Source organism: Budorcas taxicolor, chromosome 1 (assembly GCF_023091745.1).
Source record: "Budorcas taxicolor isolate Tak-1 chromosome 1, Takin1.1, whole genome shotgun sequence".
Lineage (NCBI taxonomy): Eukaryota > Metazoa > Chordata > Mammalia > Artiodactyla > Bovidae > Budorcas > Budorcas taxicolor.
In genome coordinates, this window is record NC_068910.1 from 106,823,166 (window position 1) to 106,845,231 (window position 22,066).

At 41.8% G+C, this 22,066-nt stretch overlaps 1 protein-coding gene across 1 annotated transcript in view; it reads left to right on the forward strand.

The window, feature by feature from the left end:
• Positions 1-5,462: 5,462 nt before the first annotated feature.
• Positions 5,463-22,066, forward strand: part of CRYBG3 (crystallin beta-gamma domain containing 3) — a 125,681-nt gene continuing 109,077 nt past the window's right edge. Inside the window, exon 1 of the mRNA XM_052639667.1 lies at positions 5,463-5,698. Coding sequence (XP_052495627.1) covers positions 5,550-5,698 — 149 coding nt within the window. The 5' untranslated portion in view covers positions 5,463-5,549. The remainder of the gene's footprint in view (positions 5,699-22,066) is intronic.

The window sequence follows — 22,066 nt, forward strand, 5'->3', positions numbered from 1 at the left end:
GATCAGAATGTAACAGAATGAGAAACAGTAACAGGATTCCCCCCACACATCCTTTATTTACTGTTGTGGTTCTTAATGAAAACCTGGGCTATACAAAGAAAAGGGGAGGATGTCCCCCGCCCCATCTCCTAATTGAGTGCTTATACCCAGTAATAGCTTTTCACTGCCCTGGGCAGCATGACATTGCCTCATTTGGCCTCACGCAGCTATTATTCCAGGAGGCAGCTAGTGAAGTGCCTCAATCCATCTGCTTGCTTTTCATGGGCTGGTGCTTTCCTTGATGTTGACAGCTGTCTTAATATTCCTGGGCCACCTGCCACATAGCAAATACTGTGCCGTAATGCATACACAGAAATGTATCCCTCTGGTGGACTTTTTAGAACAAAAAGCATTTCTAAACCATGCTTGCATCCTTGTTGAAAGGCTTCAGGGTCAGCACTTTGTTCTCATACTTTTGAGGAGTAATGTGCTTATGCTTTGGAAATGGTAGTTCAGTTACAGTGTGATGAACTTGAGCTTTTCTCACATATCAAATAAGCTATTGAATTGTACTCTTTTTGTAGAAGTCGTGGTCACAGGAAGCAGAGGAAGAGAACAAACTGACAGTTATTTCCTCTAGTGAGCCTTCATGGAAATTTCTAGACTAAGTTGGCATGTGTGCATGGTAAGTTGCCTCAGTTGTGTCTGACTCTGTGAGACCCCCTGTACTGTAGCCCACCAGGCTCCACTGTCCATGGAATTCCCCAGGCAAGAATACTGGTGTGGGTTGCCATTTCCTCCTCCAGGAGATCTTCCCAACCCAGGGATCAAACCCATGTCTTATATGTCTCCTGCATTGGAGACTAAGTTGGGGTTCATCCTACGTATGCTCATAGAAGGACTTTCTCTTTTCCTATCTGCTTTGCTTATCTGTTCACCCCATCAGACTTGCGTCTTGAGGGAAAGCTCTTGGTCTTATCACTGTATCTCTAAGAATGAGTGTGTTTCTGATCCATAGTCAGCACTCAAGGACAAATCCAGGTTTTAAGGTACCTGAAGATTTTTGCAATTTCTCTTTAAAGAAAAATATATAAAATTAAAAATAAAAATTAGATATAAAAGTGAATGAAAAAAATCATACAAATGACCAATTTTAAATGATTGATTAATATTATAAATGTCACAGTCTAGAAAAACAGCATTTTTTCCATTATCTGCCTATTATACTTCTATAATTTTTTCTTATTTTTTTTTAGTGTATTCTTTCATATGACATTTTCTAATATTTTCTATACATATAGTGGAAAGATAAAGTCTTTCCTTAAATTTGGATGAGCATACTTATTGCTAGAAAGGCTAGGTAAGCATACAACATTATATACCCATATACATACTCATTGTGGTATTGCTATAGGTCTGTGCCCTACAAACAAATATTATCATAAGTTCTATTTTACATGATTTTCATTTAAAAGTTTGCTGCATTTACAATTATAAAAATTGTATGTACTACATTATTTAACATATAACTGTTTTGAGAGAAATTACTTCAATCAGAAGTGTTTCTTTTAAGTTTTATCTTCTGTTGCTTGAAATAATTTTCCACAACTCACCTTTTGCTGTTGTACATTTTGAATCTTGTTTCACCTCTACTACCCACACATTTTCAGTGTTAGAGGACTTAGGATATGTTTATGTCACGATAGTGCTTCTGGTCCTGTATCTTAGGTGTAATGCCTGGTGAGTTGCCCAATGAACAAACTGAAATTAAAGCAGTAACAGCTATTCTTTGGAGAAACTGACAACCACATAAATACATTCCACTAAATCCAAACTAAAATCCACACCACACATTTCCCAGCATGCCCTAAAGGGCCTCCAGTAACTCTTAATACCAGCTGACTCTAGAGGAATAAGGTGATGGAGGGAAAATCCAAGTGGAAAGAGATTGTGGTCTTAATTGTGCAGTTTAAACATTTGCTTTTATAAATTTCATAAACACCACCAAGTGATCACATTCCTGAACTCACCTTAGAAGAGACCATGCCAATGAGGTGCCTTGAAGCTTTGATTTAATCAGCCTCACAGTATATATGCTTCTAACATACTCATTAAATGAGGAACTGATCAGTTCTTGAAAAGTAAATAAATGATAATTCAGGAGTCATTGATTTATGGCTTTAAGCTAATTTTTCATAGAGTTTGCAAAGCATTTGAATGAATGCAAGTGTACCTGGTGCCCTGCCTCCATTAAGGCAAACTTTATGAAAAATTAGCTTAAAGCCATAAATCAATGACCCCCGAATTTTCATTTATTTACTTTTCAAGTACTGATCCATTCCTAGGTGTCATCTGCTCTTACCTTCTGAACTCATAATAATGAATTTCTGAATACTGAGTTCTAAGATTGCATTAGAAAGTCTGTAAAAAGGTTGAATTTTAGAGTTTTAATGATCTTAGAGATTCTAATTTAGCACAGTCATCTTCATTTGTTCATTCAGTTTTTCTTGAAGACATTTAAAGAGTGTCTATGGCAGAAGCATATTTACTGTGAAGCTGATGAAGCCAAAGCTTCAAGGCACTTCATTGGCATAGTCATTTTTAATGTGAATTCAGGAATGTGATCACTTGGTATATGGGGCTTCCCTAATGGCTCAAATGGTAAGGAGTCTACCTGCAGTGCAGAACACCCAGGTTTGACCCCTGGGTTGGGAAGCTCCCCTGGAAAATGGAATGGCTACCCACCTCAGTATTCTTCTCTGGAGAATTCCATTAACAGAGGAGCCTGGTGGGCTATAGTCCAGAGGATCACAAAGAGTCTGACCCCATTGAGCGACTAACACTTTTTTTTTCACATGAATACATATATATCATAGGTTTGTATTGGCCCAACTGTTTATTTTAGGGGTCTCTAATAACATTTATACTGTCTTATACCTTTGCAAGCTGTTTATTAATAGAGGGATTCTAGCTGGATGAACATTCTACTACCTCAACTATCACCACCAATACTATAGATAAATAGTTTCTAGATAAATGAAGGACTTTACCTGACATGATTCTGATGCCTTCTCCCACTGAGGATAGTGATTATTGAAAAAAATATGACTAGCCCAGCTTTCCCCTTGAGGGCTATTTTTTTAGAAAAATTATTTTCTTAAATAGCATTATTAGATAAACCCATAAGTAGTGATAAACTGTACTGGCCCCAATAAGATTTTATCCCCAGAGAAACATCCTGAACAGTCTACCCTCTGGATAGGTAGTAGGGTGTAGGACCTGCTTTGGTCATAGTAAAAGGGCTGGACACATCTGGTAGCCATCTAGGATTCCTTTGGGGAGATTAATTCTCCAGGCCACCTAGCTGGAGGGAACAACTGGCTTCCTACTCTCTTTGCTTTCATATTCTCTGGGCTTTCTGGCAAGCAGGCCTTTAATGGAGATTCCTCCCCAAAACAGTAAGACTCAATTGGGAACTTTACTTGTCTTATTCTAGTTTATTTTTCTAGCTTTTTCCTCACAGGAGAAGGTTTTCAAAAGAGAAAGCGCTGGTCAGTCTTGAGGGATAGTCTGGGGTGAACCCAGCAGAAGGAATCCGTACTGATTTAACTTTGGTAGGTTAAACTGAGCCAGAACAAATAAAGGTGAGTAACCTTGGTCTCTGCTGCAGTTGGTAGGGGTTAGAGTGCTTCTAGGAGGCAGCTACCTTGTGGCAGGAAAGTTCAATAGCCCTCAGCTGATGCTGAAATGGGGCTTATGGACATCCTGTCTACCCATAAACAACCTTCTCCTCCAGGACTCCAGTCAGAGCAGGCCAACCTCAGGGTACCTTCCTTCCCCCTCCCTCAAGTCGGAACTGCCTTGGCCATTTCATTTTATCTCATTTACTTGTATAGAATTTTTAGCAAACAGGTATAAGATAATAACTTTTATGACTTCTACACCCTCTCAGGGGCAGCTGGCTTTAAAACAAACCACCTAGGGTGAATGGGCCCCTTGATGTTTTCTCTACTAGCCATCAGGATATACAAAACTAAAAAAAACAAAGAATCTATGCTACTATATTAGTGAAATAAGTCAGAAACAGAAGGACAAATACTCATTATATTTGGATTCACTTATACTGATGAATCTAAAACAGTCAAATCCATAGAAGCAATGTGGAAAGGGAGTTGCCAGGGGTTGGGGGAGGGGAAACAGGGCATTATTAATAAACGGTATTATTCAAAGGGAAAGTTGAAGTTATGCACGATGAGTAAATCTTTGAGTTCTACTTACAGCACAGTGCCTGTAGTTCACAGTACTGTATTACATACTTAAAACTTTGCTAAGAGGGCAGATCTTATGTCATAATTGTTTATAATAAGAGTGGGAGGAAAGTTCTGGAAGTCATGGATGGTTTTATAGCATAGATTGTGATGACAGTTTCATGGTGTATATTTTCCGTCTCATCAAGTTGCATACGTAAATTATTACACCTTTTTGTTTGTATAAAAAAATAAAACTAAGAAAAGTCAAACGACTGTATTTAGACATAATTCAAACTAAATCTTAAGGACCTTTTGGTTTCCAGATTTCAGTGATGTCTGTGTAATAACTACAAAATATTTGTTTCCCCATAGTTTGAATTGTACTTGTTTTTGATCAGAGTCATTTTTGCAAGAGGGTTCGCCGGGGAGCAGTATGTATTACTAACACGGAGTATGAGAAATATCAAAGCACATCTGGGTTAGGGTCTGTTACCCACAGATGGTAAGCCAGTCGAGCCAGAAAAGAGTCGTTGACAGACCTGGACGGCACCTTCGGCACCGTGCAGTGTGAGAAATATCAAAGCACATCTGGCTTAAGGTAAGTTACCCCACAGATAGTAAGCCAGCCGAACCAGAAAGGACCTGTTGACAGACCTGAACAGGCACTTATGGCGCCCTCAACTTCTGAGACTGGGCCACGGGGTAGCCGCAACTTTTTCAGCCCTGGGAAACTGTTTAAGGAATTACTGTTCGTTAGCTGAAAGGCAGCCTAGGGCACTCTGGTACCGCAGTTTAGTTCATGAGCTTCTTTCAAACTTTAATTCATGAACTTGTTTCAAAAGTCTGAAAACCGTTCCGTGCACTGACTGGACGATAGAAAAACAAATCAATAATAGAAAAAATTGAGAGAAAAGACAAATGGGCTGACAGGCTGAGCTCTTTTGGGCGGGAAGCCTGGAGCCCGGCGTTGCGGGGTGGCGCGTCTCCCCCGCCCCGGATCTCAGGCCCACGCCGAGAGCGAAGACCAGCCAGCGGCGGCGGCGGCCGGGCCCGGGCTCGGGGCGGAGCCGCGGCCTCTGGCTCCTCCTGGGGGCGGGCGGCCCGGGCGTGGAGGGAGGAGCCGCCTCAGAGCACGAGAAGGAGTAGTGCGGGAAGCCGGTCGCGTCCGCGCTTCTACCGCCCGGGATGGACTGAGCCGCGCCGGCGGCCCGCGCCGAGTCGCTCTTGCCCTCGCCGGGTCCCACGGCCCCGGGCCGGGCTCCCGACACCGCCTCACGCGTTCCCCGCCGACGGCCTCGGACCGGCTGCCGCCCCGGGGAGATGTCCGGCGGCCGGAGGAGGGGCGGCGCCCCCTGGCATAGCTTTTCCCGATTCTTTGCTCCCCGAAGCCCTTCCCGGGACAAGGAAGAGGAAGAGGAGGAGAGGCCGGGGACAAGCCAGCCGCCCGCGCCGGGCCGGGACGCTGCCAGGTGGGAGGCGCTGGGTCGTCGGGGGCCCCGCGCCGACTCAGGACGGGGGGGTTCCTGGCCCCGCTGTCGGCCAGGCTGCGCTCCCCACTTTCTGTTCTCCTTCTTCCATTGCTCAAGTTTTTTCCTTCTCTCAGTTCCCGCGCCGCATCACTTGGTCTGTAAATCCGGGTGAAGTCCGTGGCCAGCGGCCGGGCCAGCCCGCGGGGCGCTCAGCCCCCCATCTCCCGTTCCCGGACTGGCTTCGGTTCCCGTCCCACACTCGCGTCTGCTCTAAGTTCTCCGGCAGAAGCGAGTCCCCCGGCGTCCTGCCGGCGGTAATGCGAAAGAGTAGTGAGCCCAGCCGTCCGCCAGGGCGAGGAGGGCGCGATCCGAAAACCACTCCGATAGGAAAGGTAACGCTTTGGAGCGCTACCCGCTCGGCTGGGAATTTGCCGTCTTAATCGTAGTTTCTCTAAATTTTTTTTTTTTTTTTTTTAAAGAATGATGATGTTGAGTTCCCAAGACGCCATCAAAATATCAAACCGTTGCTAGGCTTATTTACCATTGCTTGACATTTAAATGATGCCACCCTTCTTTCCCAAATCTCCTTGGAAAAAACATCTGCCTCAAGATCCCAGACGGATTCCAGAAACCTGGACCCGAGCTGTCTTGGTTTCTGTGATAATAAAAACGTGCCCCCCACCTTTTTTTTTTTCAGTTTTTTCTCCTTCCTCCACCTGCTGCTGTAAAATCGAGCTTTTTGAAAAATTCATGACTAATAAAAATACCTGTTTCGGAGTCTTTTCATCTGTCCTGAGGGAGGAAGAGGGGTTAAGTGATATACAACTCGCTGTTTAAAACTTTTGCTGGCTAGAGAGGCTTACTACTGCCTCTTCCCCCACATTGCACCAGAAGATCACTCGTGATTGGAAGGACGCTCTCCTGAAAGCTGTGTTTACTTCAGTCGTTAAAGGCTTCCTGGAGAGCTTCAAAGAAAAATGGATAGGAAGCAGAACTGTAACTGATTGAGCTGCTTCCATCAGTATTCATTCCTGTCTTGTGATTGGATCCTGGGCGTTTATGTGTTCCTCAGTTTCCTTGCTTGTGAAGCATTTGCTTTATGACCCTCTTAACAAAACTGCCACATCTTTCCAAGAAGGTTCCTATTAGAACTGGAAGACTTCTTCAGTGAGGCTTCAGCGATTATTGCCCTGTTAAGAGAGAATTTAAAATTCAGACTTACATATTAGTTAAAAATAGTTTTGAAGTCTGACAGGGCTCAACCAGAATGTCAGAATGCAGGTGTAGGCTGACAGCCCTTGGTGCCTGCCGTCACTGTAACAGCACTGACAATCTTGGATGATAATATGGAAGCAGTATTTAAGAGAAACCCGAAGTAGACTCGGAACTAGCTTTGAGTCAGGATTAGAAGGGAACAGGCAGGCCAATTTCAGGTTCCTATCAGAATTGTCCTGAAAGCTTGCCCACCTCCCTGCCCTATTTTGGCTTTTTAGCCACTTCTCAAATCTAATCTCTTTTTCTTTCTGGTGCTAGCCACTCCCGAAACTTGTCTCTCGTTTGCTTACCACTTCTCCATTCTCCTTATCTCCAGAGAGGCACAGACTGCTGCTTTTTGACAATCATAATTTTAATTGTGCTTATATGAATGCTAATTTTGTCCTTCATTTTAGAACTTGCCAGATGTTAAGGGGACAGCGGATAATCTTTTGTGTGGGTGTTTTACCTTTTAAATGAGCTTAAATCTTTTCTTTTCAAGGACATAAACACAAAGCCTTTATTGAAAGTTTAATGAAACAAATGGAAATGCTTAGTAGTACTGAATGTCCTAGTAACACAACACCCTGGTGTTAACAAGATTGGAAACAGAATTGTGATTTGTCACTGTGATCTTATTTCAAAATGTAAAAGTATTTTGGCTGTTTCTTTTAGAGGCACTAAAAACTCCTGGTTTTAGTGGGAGCCTGGTTTACCTTTTGTACTGGTGATTTTAGATGCAGGGGAGTCTGTTCAGACATGGGACTGGGTGTGATAGGAATATAAAGATGACTGAGAAAAGGGCTGTTTCGAGGAACTGGGAGAAGCTGAGACCACTTGAAAACAGCCATCCTAGTACCTATGATGTGTCTTGTTTAGTTGTCAAGTCGTGTCCAACTCCTTACAACCCCATGTAGCCTGGCAGGCTCCTCTGTCCATGGGATTTCCCAGGCAGGAATACTGGAGTGGGTTGCCATGGTGTGTCTGGCACATTACAATTAACAGAATACTTTAAAAAATACTATACCTGAGGTTGGTCAGACCTGTATGATCAGTATTCTAGTTTTACTATAAAAAACAGCTAAAGACACATGCCTGGAGTCACATAGCTACTTTTCAGTTAAAGAACAAGTTTGTGCAGTACCTGCAACTCAGAAGCCACTTAACATTTATTAAGGATTAATGTCTGCATCCTGACTTTTTCTTGTACTTGAAGTGCATTCTCTCAAACTTGAGTTGTGCAGTCTCGTTTTTTGTACTCCCAGTGTTGACTTACATGAGTTTCGTGGTATAACTTGTGTAGGTACAAATACAAATGGGACATAAATTCCTTAAGAACAGAATTCCTTAACAATTCCTTAAGAACAGAATTGAAAATTAAACACAGACGTAACCACAAGACCAATAAAAGTAAAATTTACAGCGTTATCCTGACAGCTCTTTTCTGACTACTCAAAATGCATATGGTACCAACTAGAAAAAAAAAGTTTTTGAGGAGTTGCCATGACTGTACCACTGTGTACCATGCCATGATTTAGGTTTTCCAATATTTCCCCACTTGAATCACAGGAAAACTTTTGCTTTTACGGTGTGCTGTAAGATATTTGGACATCACTTGCTGTGAACACGTCATTTATATACTGTGTTCGCTGCTGCTCTCATTAACCTGCAGCAGTTAAAAGTCTGTTTGCATCAACACTGTTACGTATGTGAATTCTGGTGTTGGCAGTTGCATGGCTTGTTAATACTCTTTATCTTCAGTGGTTGACCACATCCAGAAAGTGCTTATATTAATTTGTTTTTAATTATATAGAAATGAAAACTGCAGTTGAATTCAATTCACAGCTGTAATGTTTAGCCCGGTTTATGAGTGTGCAATGAATGGGCTCAGCAAAAGTGATAGGGGAGAGCCAGGAGGGCTTCGTGGGGGAGGTGGTTTTATCTGGGCCTTCAGGGCACTGGTGGTGTTTTCCACAGGTAGAGAACTTAGCCAGGAAGATGGAAATAAGGGATGGGTCTTCTAGGCTGAGCAAAGGCCTGGGATTATGATCTCTTGAGGGCTATATACATCAGTGCGGGCAGACTGAAAGAGGCATTAAGAAAATTAGATTTAGCACTGGGTCATAAAGAGCGTTTGGTCTCAATTTAGAGAATTTTTGTGAAGCCCCGTTCAACAGATACTGCTAAACTGTGAAATTCAGAGGATACCTGCCTTCTAATTTTCCTTGCTTTGAGAAAATAATCTCTCAATTTTGTTTCTTTGCTGTATCACACATGATAGTGAGGCAAGAACAGCATTTATCAAAAGCCGCCTGTGCACTCCTTTGGGCTGGGTACTTTTACTTGTATCGTCTTTTTAAACGTCACCCTCAGCCTGGAATGTTGGTATGCTTATCACTATTCTGACAACTGAGGAAACTGAGGATAAGAGAATTCCCAGAGGTGGACACTGTCAGCATCTTGGAAGGAACAATTCTTTGCTGAACTGGACTCTCCTGTCCTTTGCAGGTCATTTAGCATCTGTGGCCCTGCCCACTAATTGCCAGGAGCATCCTGCATTCACTGGGAGAACCCAGAACACCTGCCCCAAGGTGGGTGGGAGGGAGAGCATTCCCAGGGGAGAACAGTTTATCCCAAATCATAACTGGGATAAGTTTCAGGGGTGAGATTTGAGATTGGGTCTCTCTGACTCAGAAACTCTGATTCTTTTTCCACACCATCTTGCCCACCAACCTTCTGAACTGTGCTCCTTCAAAATACATCTGAATATGTAATTCAGTTGGATCTTTCCTTCCTTTGTTCCAGAATGGGTAACAGTGTGGCGTATTTCACATATACTCTTTTTGACTGTTCCTTTGAGTGTCCCAATGTAGTGCCATTGATAGAAGGTAAGACAGGACCACTAGACCCAAGGAACAGGGGCTGTGTCTCGTTTATCTTGTCGTCGTCTGTACCTAGCTCAGGTGAGGGAGTGAATCTCTGTTGGTGGATCATTAAAACATTTATTAGTGGCTTTGACTAGAGATAATACACTCCTGCCCTTAAAGTGGGCATTTTTGAGATGTGATAGGGGGTGGGTACCATGAAGTTCTCTAGAGAGTGTTTGGCTCTTAATTTAAAGTTCAGAGAATATTTGCTTTTCACCATGGCTAAATGTGGTTGATAAATGGGTGGAGCCACGATACTAGTGAGCTGAAGTGTAGGAGATAGTTTCATCAAATGTTAACAGTGCCTCTGATACCAGCTCTTAAGTTAAATGTTGACCACAGCATCATTTATGTAACAAGAGCTTTGTGCTCTGAATTTTCATGGTGATTACATTTCAAATAGTGATTTGAAAACACTGTATAAAATAATCAGTAATAGTTTGGTGGAATAAGATGCCTATGTGGTGTTGAAGGGCAACATCTGAGGCTCATGCCTGCAGCAATAAAGATGACTGGAAAATTCCAGAAGTCCTCAGCTGTGTGTATTTTGTGAGAATCTTGAGCTTCCAGGTTAATGGAAAACACAGAACCTACTTTTGGCAGTGAGTAGAAATATAGACTGTTTTAAGGTATTGAAACTATACTTTTTTTCAAGTGAGAATCTATCTTTTGGGTTTAACAGGGTGTCTACCAGATGTCTAACTTGAGGATTCTGTTTCTTGCTGTGGACATTTCCTTGAAAACTAACTTGATTGTACACTCTAAATGTGTGTTGAGTTGCAAGTGTACCTCAAATTGACCTGCAATAAATTTAATCACAACTTATAACTTTTTTGAAGCAAACATTTCATCTCAGTGGAGAATATGTAAAAAAGGATAATAGTGAAGAAGAAAACAATTTTCCCTCAAAGTATTACCAGAGTTCTGATGAAGTACACTCGTGTGCAGATATACCAAAAATGCCAGTGGAGCTATGATAACTAGAAAACAGATTGACGTACATTCAAACTCAGGAAGGTAATCCAGACTGTCTACTGAAGAGAGAGGATGAGCATGAAATAAAAGTTGAAGAAGCCATGTTTATCTTGAGTCTGTCCGTTCCAGAAATTTGACTGCTATGTGTTGAGTATATTGCTAAGGCGTGGGATACAAAGATGAATAAAAGACCAAAACTGCCCTCAAATAGTTCTTAAATTAGTGGAGGAGATAAACCTGCACATGTCTGTTTTCCAGATGAACTCATGATAAGCCAAACGTGCATTTGGTGTGTGTGACTTCTGTGGTTCAAAACACACTCATTGTTTCATGAGTGTCACACATTGTACGAGGACTTTCAACAGGCTTTCAAAGTATCTTCTCACTCTCTTCTCTCTGAACATAGTTTGATGAGCATCCTTTGCCGAGGCAGACTCCTGGGGAGATGGGGTAGGAGCTGTACCAGCAGGGTGAGTGGACGTGATTTCCCTCGGTCCCTCCTGCTGCTCCTTGACCCAGCAAGTCTTAGATGGAGGCAGAAAAGCACATTCTTGCAAAAAAATCGGCATTCCAAGTGAGTGGACATCCTTATACAGAATGGTTGGACGTTGACAGAGAAACTGGTTTTGTGACTAGAAATAATTCATTGTGTGGCAGTCATGAAGGCCAAGTACTGGTACAGCTCCAGCAGGGTTATCCCTCAATGTTTAACCCCTGAGGGTATTTAACTGGAAATATGCCAAAGCAGTGAAACAACTAAAGTTTACTTAGTCAAGTGTCCCTTTGTGCCTGACAGGTTAGTGATGACAAAACTAAACCACCCTTAATTGAGGCTCTAGTAAGATCCAAGCCCTGTGCTTGGGGCTTTCAACATATACAATCACTTAATACTCAGAGCAACCTTATGAGACAGGAATCTTTACTCCATTTTACAGACACATAATTTAAGGCTTGGAGAGGTCCAGTAGCTAATCAAAAGTCTCACAGATCTTGTGGTAGAGTGAGGAGTCATCCTCCTTCCTGAATTCAAAACCTACAGCATTCTGTGACTGCTTCTTCTGCTCCACTTGGAAAGAAGACCCAAACAGAAGGCAGGCCTTAGAAAATGTTTTGACTGCAAATAAGACCATGGCCTGCAGCTGGGTGTCTGCCCAGATGGTCTGGGTCAGTGCTCAGTACAGTAAAGAATTGATACTCCTGGCAGTTGAGAGAGGAAATTATATATACTGTATAAATTTATATTTAAACACATAAAAAGGGTTAGTCTCCTAAAAAGATTCAAATGAAGCCTATAGCAAGGTACCATATTCCACCTGTCTGATAATCAAAACCTGAGTTCAGTGTAGGTAGGCAGGAACTCTGGTACCCTACTAGCAGAAGTGTAAATTGAGACACCATTTTGGAGGGAACTTTGATGCGCTCTATCAACATCATACATTCACATACCCTGATTTAACAGTTCCCTTTTAGAAATTCCACTGGATGTATACAGCTTGCAAAACAAGCCAAAAGTTGGCACTGCAAATTTAGTCATTGCAGTGTTGTTTTAATTAGCAAGAGATGAAGATTAAAATGAAGTCTTACCAATAGTGGACTAATTGGTAGATCACCATGTATCCATGTCGGAGAAGGCAATGGCACCCCACTCCAGTACTCTTGCCTAGAAAATCCCATGGATGGAGAAGCCTGGTAGGCTGCAGTTCATGGGGTCTCAAAGAGTCGGACACGACTGAGCGACTTCACTTTCACTTTTCACTTTCCTGTATTGGAGAAGGCAGTGGCAACCCACTCCAGTGTTCTTGCCTGGAGAATCCCAGGGACGGAGGATCCTGGTGGGCTGATGCCTATGGGGTCGCACAGAGTCAGACATGACTAAAGTGACTTAGCATGTATCCATGTAGTGGACTATTATGTGGCTGTCAGAAAGAATGATAAAGCTTTTTGTATACTGATAAGAAAAATACATTTAAAAATCTTTTTAAGGCAAGATACAAACCAATGTGTATAGTATGCTCCCATTTGCATTTGAAAATGGGGGAGTATGAAAAAAGTCTGTTACTAGTGTTGTGTTAACTGTTTGGGAAGGATGAGAGTCTGGGTGAAGGAATGAGGAATAGGAGGGAGACTTATTCATTTTAGACCTTTTTATACTTAAAAAATTATGTGAATTACCTATCTCAGAAAACTGGTTATGACCTAGTGAATATCTTTGTATAAAAGAGGATAAAAGAGGATTTATGATCCTTTGTTGGCACAAACAAAAAACTTTGCCGACTAAGGTCCGTCTAGTCAAGGCCATGGTTTTTCCAGTGGTCATGTATGGATATGAGAGTTGGACTGTGAAGAAGGCTGAGCACCGAAGAATTGATGCTTTTGAACTGTGGTGTTGGAGAAGACTCTTGAGAGTCCCTTGGACTGTAAGGAGATCCAACCAGTCCATTCTGAAGGAGATCAACCCTGGGATTTCTTTGGAGGGAATGATGCTGAAGCTGAAACTCCAGTACTTTGGCCACCTCATGCGAAGAGTTGACTCATTGGAAAAGACCCTGATGCTGGGAGGGATTGGGGGCAGTAGGAGAAGGGGACGACCGAGAATGGGATGGCTGGATGGCATCACGGACTCGATGGACATGAGTCTGAGTGAACTCCAGGAGATGGTGATGGACAGGGAGGCCTGGCTGCTGCGACTCATGGGGTTGCAGGGAGTCGGACACGACTGAGCGACTGAAGTGAGTGAGTGAGTTGGCACAGATTCTCCAAAGGAAGAATGAACTCCATTCACTTGTTCAAGTGAGAAAAGTTATGATCGAGGCTACAAATAAATGGAATATTTATAATGCAGAATAATTGGATATTTAGATACTTTCTGCAGGTATGAGGGAGGTATATGTATTTTTAATCTGCAACATGAAACTGGGTAGAGTTAACAGAGCCTCAAAAATACCAACTCATTTTTGTGAGGTCACCTAAATCATCCACTTTGAGTACTCCTGTGACTCTGAGCTGAAATATTCTCTCAGTCTTCGATTATAAAGGAAAGGAGATAGCCCTCATAGCTCAGATCTCTTCCAGCTTTAGAATGCCAGCCAAAACTCTGTAGGGTAACAGGCGTATGCAGTATAGGATAGGAAGACTTCCGTTTTACTGGAAAGATCACATATGAAAATGCTTTGGGTATTTCCTCTGTGTGTTCCTAACGTTTTCATCATTTGATTTGAAAAGCTCACCAATGTTTTTAACAAGAATCCCTTTGGTACCACTCATGCCAGGCGCTGTGCTAACCTCTGGGAATCCAGTGCAGCATGGCATTGGTTCAGAACACTCCTGCAGTTTTGTGGGGAAGGCAGACATAGCACAAATCTTTCTTCCCTTCTTACAATAAGTACCAGCATGTCTCACGGGCTGTGGAGTATTTGACAGGGGTGGGCCCACTCCTAGAGGAAACTGTTTTAATCTCCTTCAGTCTGTTCCTCTGATCTTTCTGTACACGTGTCTATTTGCTATTCTTTATTTGTAAACTTTAGACAATCTGTATTGGTTTCTGGTGATGGTAGATGAGGATTGAGCTATTTTATATCTCTTTCCACTTCTCTTTATTCATTCAGCCAAAATAAGTGTTATAATTTGGGGATTAAATCAAAAGTCAACTTTTCCATGTATATAAAATACAGCTGTTTAGAATAGCACAACATACTTTTGAAGGAGCACATCTTATATGTCCTTTATGATAAATAACACAAATGACAGAAATGACATGAAAATGGTATTTGAATGCTCTCATGAGTACTGTTTATGTGATAGCAACATGATATGTTAGAAATTTCTGCTTTACTCTTCATATTAAAATTTATACAAAATATGGATATTACCTTTGCAGGTCATAATTTTTTTTCTGTAACTGCTGTGCTTATAACAAGGAATGAAATTCTTTGAATTTTATATTTTGATAACTGGGAACAGGTAGCGTGAGATGTAAACTCTTAGCCTTTTATTATCTTTGCTGTCAAAGTACTAAAGAGCATACCCTGGCTGGACAGGTGGCATTGTGCTGTATAAATCAAAGCTGAAAATGTGTGTGGTAATCAATTTAGTTTTTCCATTGTTCTATTATAGATAGGCAGATAAGATCTTATTTGGCAATGTTACATTTATTATGATACAAAGAAATTGCTATTATGTACTATTTGTACTATTAGTATTTAGCTGTTTGTCTTCTCTAGGTTCATTGCTTGCATTTTTTCACTGACTTGTTCTTATTTGCTTTTTAGAATCAACTACAATATTTTGGGATTTTTTTTGTTTGTTTTGCTTGCCTTTGAATAGTAATATATGCTCTTCTAAAACAGGTATGAAATTAAAGAAAAATCAAAAAGAAGAAAAAAACACAAGTCATACATAACCCTATCCACCCAGAGACAAGTGCTATTCTGCTAGATCACTTCTGATATGCGTGTCTACATGTATACATATTTTTAGAAAAAGTAAAAGTCTTCTTCAGGATTTTGAAACTTGATTTTTTCCCCCACTTAACATTGGTCCCTTATCATTTTATACAATAGTACATATACTCTTAGAAATAATCAAAATAATTTAATTTTAATCTTTTGAAAGATCTTAGATGGGTCATCACTTTTCAGAATCTAGTGTGACTATCTTAATGTGTCTCTGTTTACAGAGGGTCTGTATTCTGATGGGAAAGTTATATAGATTTATATATGATGTGCTTTGCAGTAAAATAAAGTCAGATGAGGGAAGAGGACGTGACAGAAGTAGTGAGTGTGGAGTAAGATATAGAGAGGATGCTCGTGAGGCATGTCTGCTGGGGGACACCTGACCCAAGACCTACGTGATACTTGAATTAATGTGAATGAATGTTTATCGTTCAGTGATGTCCAACTTTATGTGACCCCATGGACTGTAGCCCAGCAGGCTCTTCTGTCCATGGGATTTCCCAGGCAAGAATACTGGAGTGGGTTGCTATTTCCTTCTCCAGGAAATTTTCTTGACCCAGGGATCAGGAAATGAGCAAATCAGAGCAAAGGACTTTCCAGGCAGAGGGAAAAGCCTGTGTCAAGATCCTGGGGCAGGCTCCTGTTGGCACAGGTGTCAGAATAGGCAGAAACAACAGAATGGAAAGGAGCCGGGGCCAGATGAGGTCAGCCTTGGTCAGGAGTTGAGATGATAAGATTACTTTTTAAGAAAACTATCTCTTGAGCATGGGTTTGTATGTGCATATATATTTGTATCCTCTTAAATAGTTTATTAGCTTGTTGGTCTCAGAAGACTTGACAGAGGAGAAAGGGTTTGAGTTGGAGGTGAGGTCAATCTTGGTCAGCCACTGGGAAGGTCCAGGCTCACCTATTCTGGGGTCTCCAGAGCTCCTCTCTCAGGTGGTGTGTCACGTGGTACACAAATGAGTGTCCCATTCTAGACGGCAGCTAGAGTACTGCTTTGAGTTCATGTCACAGCAAAAGATGAGGGTATTGATCCTTGTGAGGTTGGTCACAAATGTTTAGAATCTGAGGGGTTTGAGGAAGAGGACTTTGGGAGAATACAGCAGTTGCTAATGTCACGTGTAGATGGACACCTCAGGTCACGTCAAACCGCCTGAGAGTCTCACTTTGTAGCCTCTGATTAAACTGTAATTATGGGTCTCATTTTGGGAGCATATGATAGGAACAAAAGTAAATCAGCTTCCAGGTAGATAGAAAAATTATAGGAGAGGGTTGACATTATGGGGAAAGAACTGTCAGAAGCTCTAAGACTGCAAAGCCATAGAGCTTCATGATCATACGTATTACTCTCCTCCCTGCTCCTAGTTTCTCTCCAGAGGTCTAACATCGAGAGACCAGATGTTTGAGCTAAAATGCATGCTATTTGACTGTCTTAAAAGTGCAGCTTTTACTTACCTTTTAATTTGAAACCCAGAAATAGCCATAACCACCTGTTTTATATTCTGCTAATGGTCATTAAAAAAAATACAAGTACTACTCTACTGCTGGCAGTCACTGTTTATAAATGGACAGTTTTCCAGATGGTTGTTTGGAAATTGTCAGTGTGGAACTCTGTTTTTATCCCCACAGAAGCAGGGTTGGAGATGCTGGGTGGGGCTCCAGGCCAGTAGATAAAAGTCAGTTTAATCTGTAATATACTGTACCTTCAGTTGGGCTTCCCTGGTGGCTCAGACAGTGAAGAATCTGCCTGCAGTGCGGGAGATCTGGGTATAGTCCCAAGGTTGGAAAAATCCCCTGGAGGATGGCATGGCAACCCACTCCAGTATTCCTGCCTGGAGAATCTGCATGGACAAAGGAGCCTAATAGGCTATAATCTGTGGGGTCACAAAGAGTCGGACACGACTGAGCGACTAACCACAACCACACAGTACCTTCAGTACAAGAGTGAGCAAAGAGAACTCTAGAGCTTGTCTGGTGAAGATGTGTTTCTAAGAAAAGATCCCCAAGGTAGTGTAGGTGCCCCATGGCGTGAGCAGGCCCTTTGGAGGGTATTGGGGTAAAGTTCAACCTATATTTCAGCACTTGAGTGGCAGTGAGAGGGAGAAATCCAAGGGAATAGAGGACAGGCCCCTGGTGGCCTCAGTCACTTTGAAGTCAGGGACATTAGAAGCTCTGTCTACTTGTTGTCACGCCCTAATATTTTAACTGAATTGGCTTCTTGATCACTGTCTTTCTCTTTCTTTACCACAAAAGCCTCAAGATTGATCTGCCTTTTCCTCTTTCTCTCTGCTTATTGGAGGGTCATATGTGATTTTAGGTCTGGCAGAGGGCTGGTCTGACCGTTTCAGTGTACGTGTTTGAAGAAGGAAGATCCAGAAAGGGGCATTTTGACTGAAGAGCCTTTTGTCCATAAGATGCCATCCCTGAAACAGACCTCTGTCCATTTCGAGTTTTTGCAGAGCTTTTCGCTTCTGGTAACAGCAAGAAAGGGAGTGGGTTGGGAAGAGATCCCCTCCTTGTTCCATAGTCTTTTTCATTTAGTCCTCCAAGGCTTTACTGAAGTGGCGTGGACTAGGCTTCCAGAACTATCAGGGTTTTATGTTAGTGAGGGAAGAGAGAAACAGATTAACCTGTATTCTCATTCCCGGTCCTCAGCTATATTGCTAGTACTGTAGACCGCCCCTTCTAGGATGAAAGTGAAAACCTAGAGTGGGAAAGAGAGGAGGCAGAGAAGTCCTCAGCACAGGCCCCTAGGAATGGTGGCAAGTTCCTGCGGGTAGTGGGTTGGGGGTCCTGCTTAGAAATAATGCCATGCCCAAACCAGGCATGTGTGTTCCATCGCTGTGTCATGTCCAACTCTCTGCAGGCACATGGACTATAGCCCACCAGGCTTCTCTGTCATTGGGATTTCCCAGGCAAGAATGTTGAAGCGGATTGCCGGTTCCTTCTCCAGGGGAATCGTCCTTACCCAGGGATCAAACCTGTGTCTCCTGCACTGCAGGAGGATTCTTTACCTGCGGAGCCACTGGGGAAGCCCCAAACAAGGCAGCACCTTCTATGAAGTCACCTTGAGTTTGAGAATGCTCAGGATTATGGCCATGATGTTACCAGTACCAGAGATTGCCCTTCTGGAAATAGCAAGAAATCACAGACTCGGGAATCCGCTGAAAAGTGGGCTGGCCTTTGGAAGGCAGTTATGGAAGCTGTATTCAGTTCTTCAATATTTCCAGATTTTTCTGATGCAGCCACCATAACAGTGTGTGAGAGAAACAGCAGAGTAAGAGGTGGTACTCAGCTGCCTTGTTGCAGCAGGGGGAGGAGTGAAGAACTTTGTCTTCCTCACCCTGCCTCCAGCCACATCCGCTCCTGCATGGCAATCCAGTGACCGTCTAGGAAGTGGCATTCTTACCGCTTGAGGGACTGACTCTGGAAGAGGGCAGGCAGCATCCCTTAGGTTTCAGTCCGTGGTAAACACTCAAAGAGGGGACTTTTTTCCCGTCCCTCTGGACTTCGCATACCCTGCATGCTCATTCAGGCAACAGCTCTTCACTGGGACCATCTCTGCTGAACATCAGTGTTGCAAAATGGGTGCTATTTCACAGGAGTGAGCTTTTGAAAAAATTGATACCTACCCTTTAATTATCACCATGTAACACATTGAAATAATGGATATCCCTCCAACCAGATCATTCTCTTCTCTGTGCAACTCTCGGTTGCTGGTTTCAGTTCAGTAAAGAGGCTCTCACGCTGTTGTTTATCAAGAACGTGATCAGAGGATGGCCTGCATCTGAACAGCCCAGGGAAGGGGGGCCGGTTGTGGAAAATGTGGATTCCTGGGCCCCACTCCAGCTGGAATCCTTGACTGCCAGGCCCCCACATCTGTTTAATAAACAACTGTGCAGGTGATTATGGTGCCTCTAGAGAGGGATTCTCAGGGAAGGAGGGCCAGGGTGTTGTCTGGCGTGTTCACTGCTCATTTCCTAGTGTGTACCGAGAACAGCGTCTGGCACCTAAAAAGTGCAAGGATGTGTCTGGTGACTGAGTTCTTGGACCTAGTTTTCTCTTCCTTACTTTCTGTGAGTTGGGGAATCTTGTTAGAATTTGATTAAAAGTAATAGTGTAAGATATTTTAAGTGACAGGATAGGGACTCTGTAAATTATTTGAGCTTTAGTGTGTAAATATGCCTCCTTTTTTTTTTATGGCCCAGGAGGTTTGTTGTATTTTATGTCTGGCATAAAGTAAGTGGATTCTTAATGGCTGTACATTGGATTCCTGGTTTTCAGCTATGGTCTGAACAAGGCTGCATAAGGCTGCATAAAAAATGAGGAGCTTCTGTATCACTTTGACCTTGATGCTTATCTAGATTTAATTTCCCGAGTTGTGTTAGCTAAGTTAGATGAGGATGTTAAAATTCAAGGTAATCTTATTTGTACCCAAGTGTGATCATGATGCCTGCCCCCTCAACTCCCTGCCTTGAGCAGAATATGTGCTTTCTAAAAATACTGCTATTGAAATACTCCCAGGTCCCAAAGGGGATTAAATTGTGAGAGAACAATAGGAAAGGCTTGTCTTTCTTAAGGTTTGAGATCATCTGAATTTGAAAAGTTTTCCTTTCTCTTGTATTTTATTTTTGAGTCTGAGAGTATCATTTCCAAGCCTTTTGAGACTTTTCAGTTGATATTCTTTTTTTCCTTTTCTTTCTTTTTCTTTTTTTAAAATCTAGGCTGACATCTAAATATCCAGTATTTCGAGTATCTTTATGAATCCTGTCCTAATTTTTGTGTGTTTTGTTTGTAAGTCAGTTGAAAATACCCTTGTTCCTATTGAGTAATCTTCTCCCAGCCCAACTTCTCTTTTTTATATCTTTTGAGAAAGTTGTTGCTGGATGAGAGTGGATGGTATATTCTTTCAAGAGACTTACATACTAGTGTGTCATTAAGGAAAAAAGACTACTGTGTATTATTATATTCTTAATGGCACAGTGTTTTCTGATTAAGCACACACAACCAGAATGTTTGATAGCAGTTATTTTTACAGTCCATCTGAGAAACAATACTTGAATGCCTTCACAGTGCCAAGCGCGATGCTAGGCTTTGGGATACAGCCATGAATTATACAGTCCCTGGGTTATAGGAGTTCAAATCTAGTTAGACAAATGGACAACCAACCAGCCATTATGGTAATTACTAGCAGGAATGTTTGAGGGGTCTCACTCTGTGTAGTGGGGGCACACAACTTACAGGTTAACATAGAAATCAATTGGGAAGGATTAGAAGTTGGACAGGGTGGGGAAGGGTGTTGCAGCCAGGAGGAGAAAGTAGTTTGCTGGTATGTGAATTTGGTGTGTTCTGAGAATGGGTTCTAGGTGACAGGTGTGTCTGCAACCAGGTCATGAAGAACTTTCTATAGTTACACTAAGGACTCTTCATTTCATTCATCAGCTGATGGAGAATCACTGAGGGAGTTTTTGAGCAGGAGAGTATCATGGTCAGATTAATGATCACTGTATCTAAGAAGAATGGATTGAACCAAAGCCATCCAGAGGATGTCAGAGACAGAGACGAATGGAGAAGGGACTCCAGACATCCAGGAAGGACGTGGGGAAAGCTTTAACTGAAGCAGTGATTTTTCACTTAATCCAGAATTTTAAAATGTTGTTTTAAAACTTGACACATTTTAAAATTTCGGTTTAGCCATACCATTCCTGAAAGGTAAACCTTAGGATATAACTTTCAAAAAGTTTTACAAAGTGTCAAGTATTAACTGTTCTTGGTGACTTCAGCTTTAAATTCTTCAGTTGTTTGCGCAATGTAGAATACTTATGTTCTGACTTAAAACTTTTTTTTTTTTTTTTTGGCATTTTGTGTGTGTTTACAGTGTGGAAATAATTATAGCTACTTGAAAATCCTAACTTCTGCCTTAAATCCCATGGACCCTGAGCTGCATTTTCTGCAGAGCTTTTGTACTGGGAAAGACACTTTTTACTGTTTTCGTATACAATTTCAGTAAGGCAGTAAGCTTATAGTGTTAGTCGTTCAGTCATGTCCGACTCTCTGTGACCCCATGGGCTGAAGCTTGCCGAGCTCCTCTGTCCACGGAATTCTCCAGGCATGAATACTAAAGTGAGTTGCCATTTCATTCTCCAAGCTTATAGAATACGCTGTGAACACTCTAAATATCCTTTCAGAAATCTTGAACTAGGATACTAAACTGTCTATTGTATATTTAGATAGATTATATTTAGAAATTAACTAGATTCAAAATAGACTGTAGTTAGAAAATACACTAATCAAATCACCAAGGTCAATAATATTCATGGTTATACCCCAAATGTTTATATCATGCTCTTTTTATGTGTATTTTGCCAGTCTCTTTTCTTTGATTTGAGCTTAAATAGACAAGTATTGACATTTAATTAAAAAAAAACAGTTATAAATAACCTTGTGGCAAAAGATAAGCCTAGTAAAACAGGAAAAAACAAAAATAACCCACTCACATTTAAAATGTTAACCATTTGAGACATTATTTTATAGACATGTCCATGTATATAGGTCACAGTTCTGACTTGTACATATTTTTTCTACTTTGTCCCTATTTTTCCCTATGGAGTTTTCATATTTTAAACACATAGCTTATGTATTTATTTACATGCTTAATTTTTCTTACTGGCATTTGAGCATGGCTGTATCTTTTCTGTCCTTGTATTCTGAGACTGAATGAAATTTGAATCCATTGTATTTTCCAGGTGTTCATCATC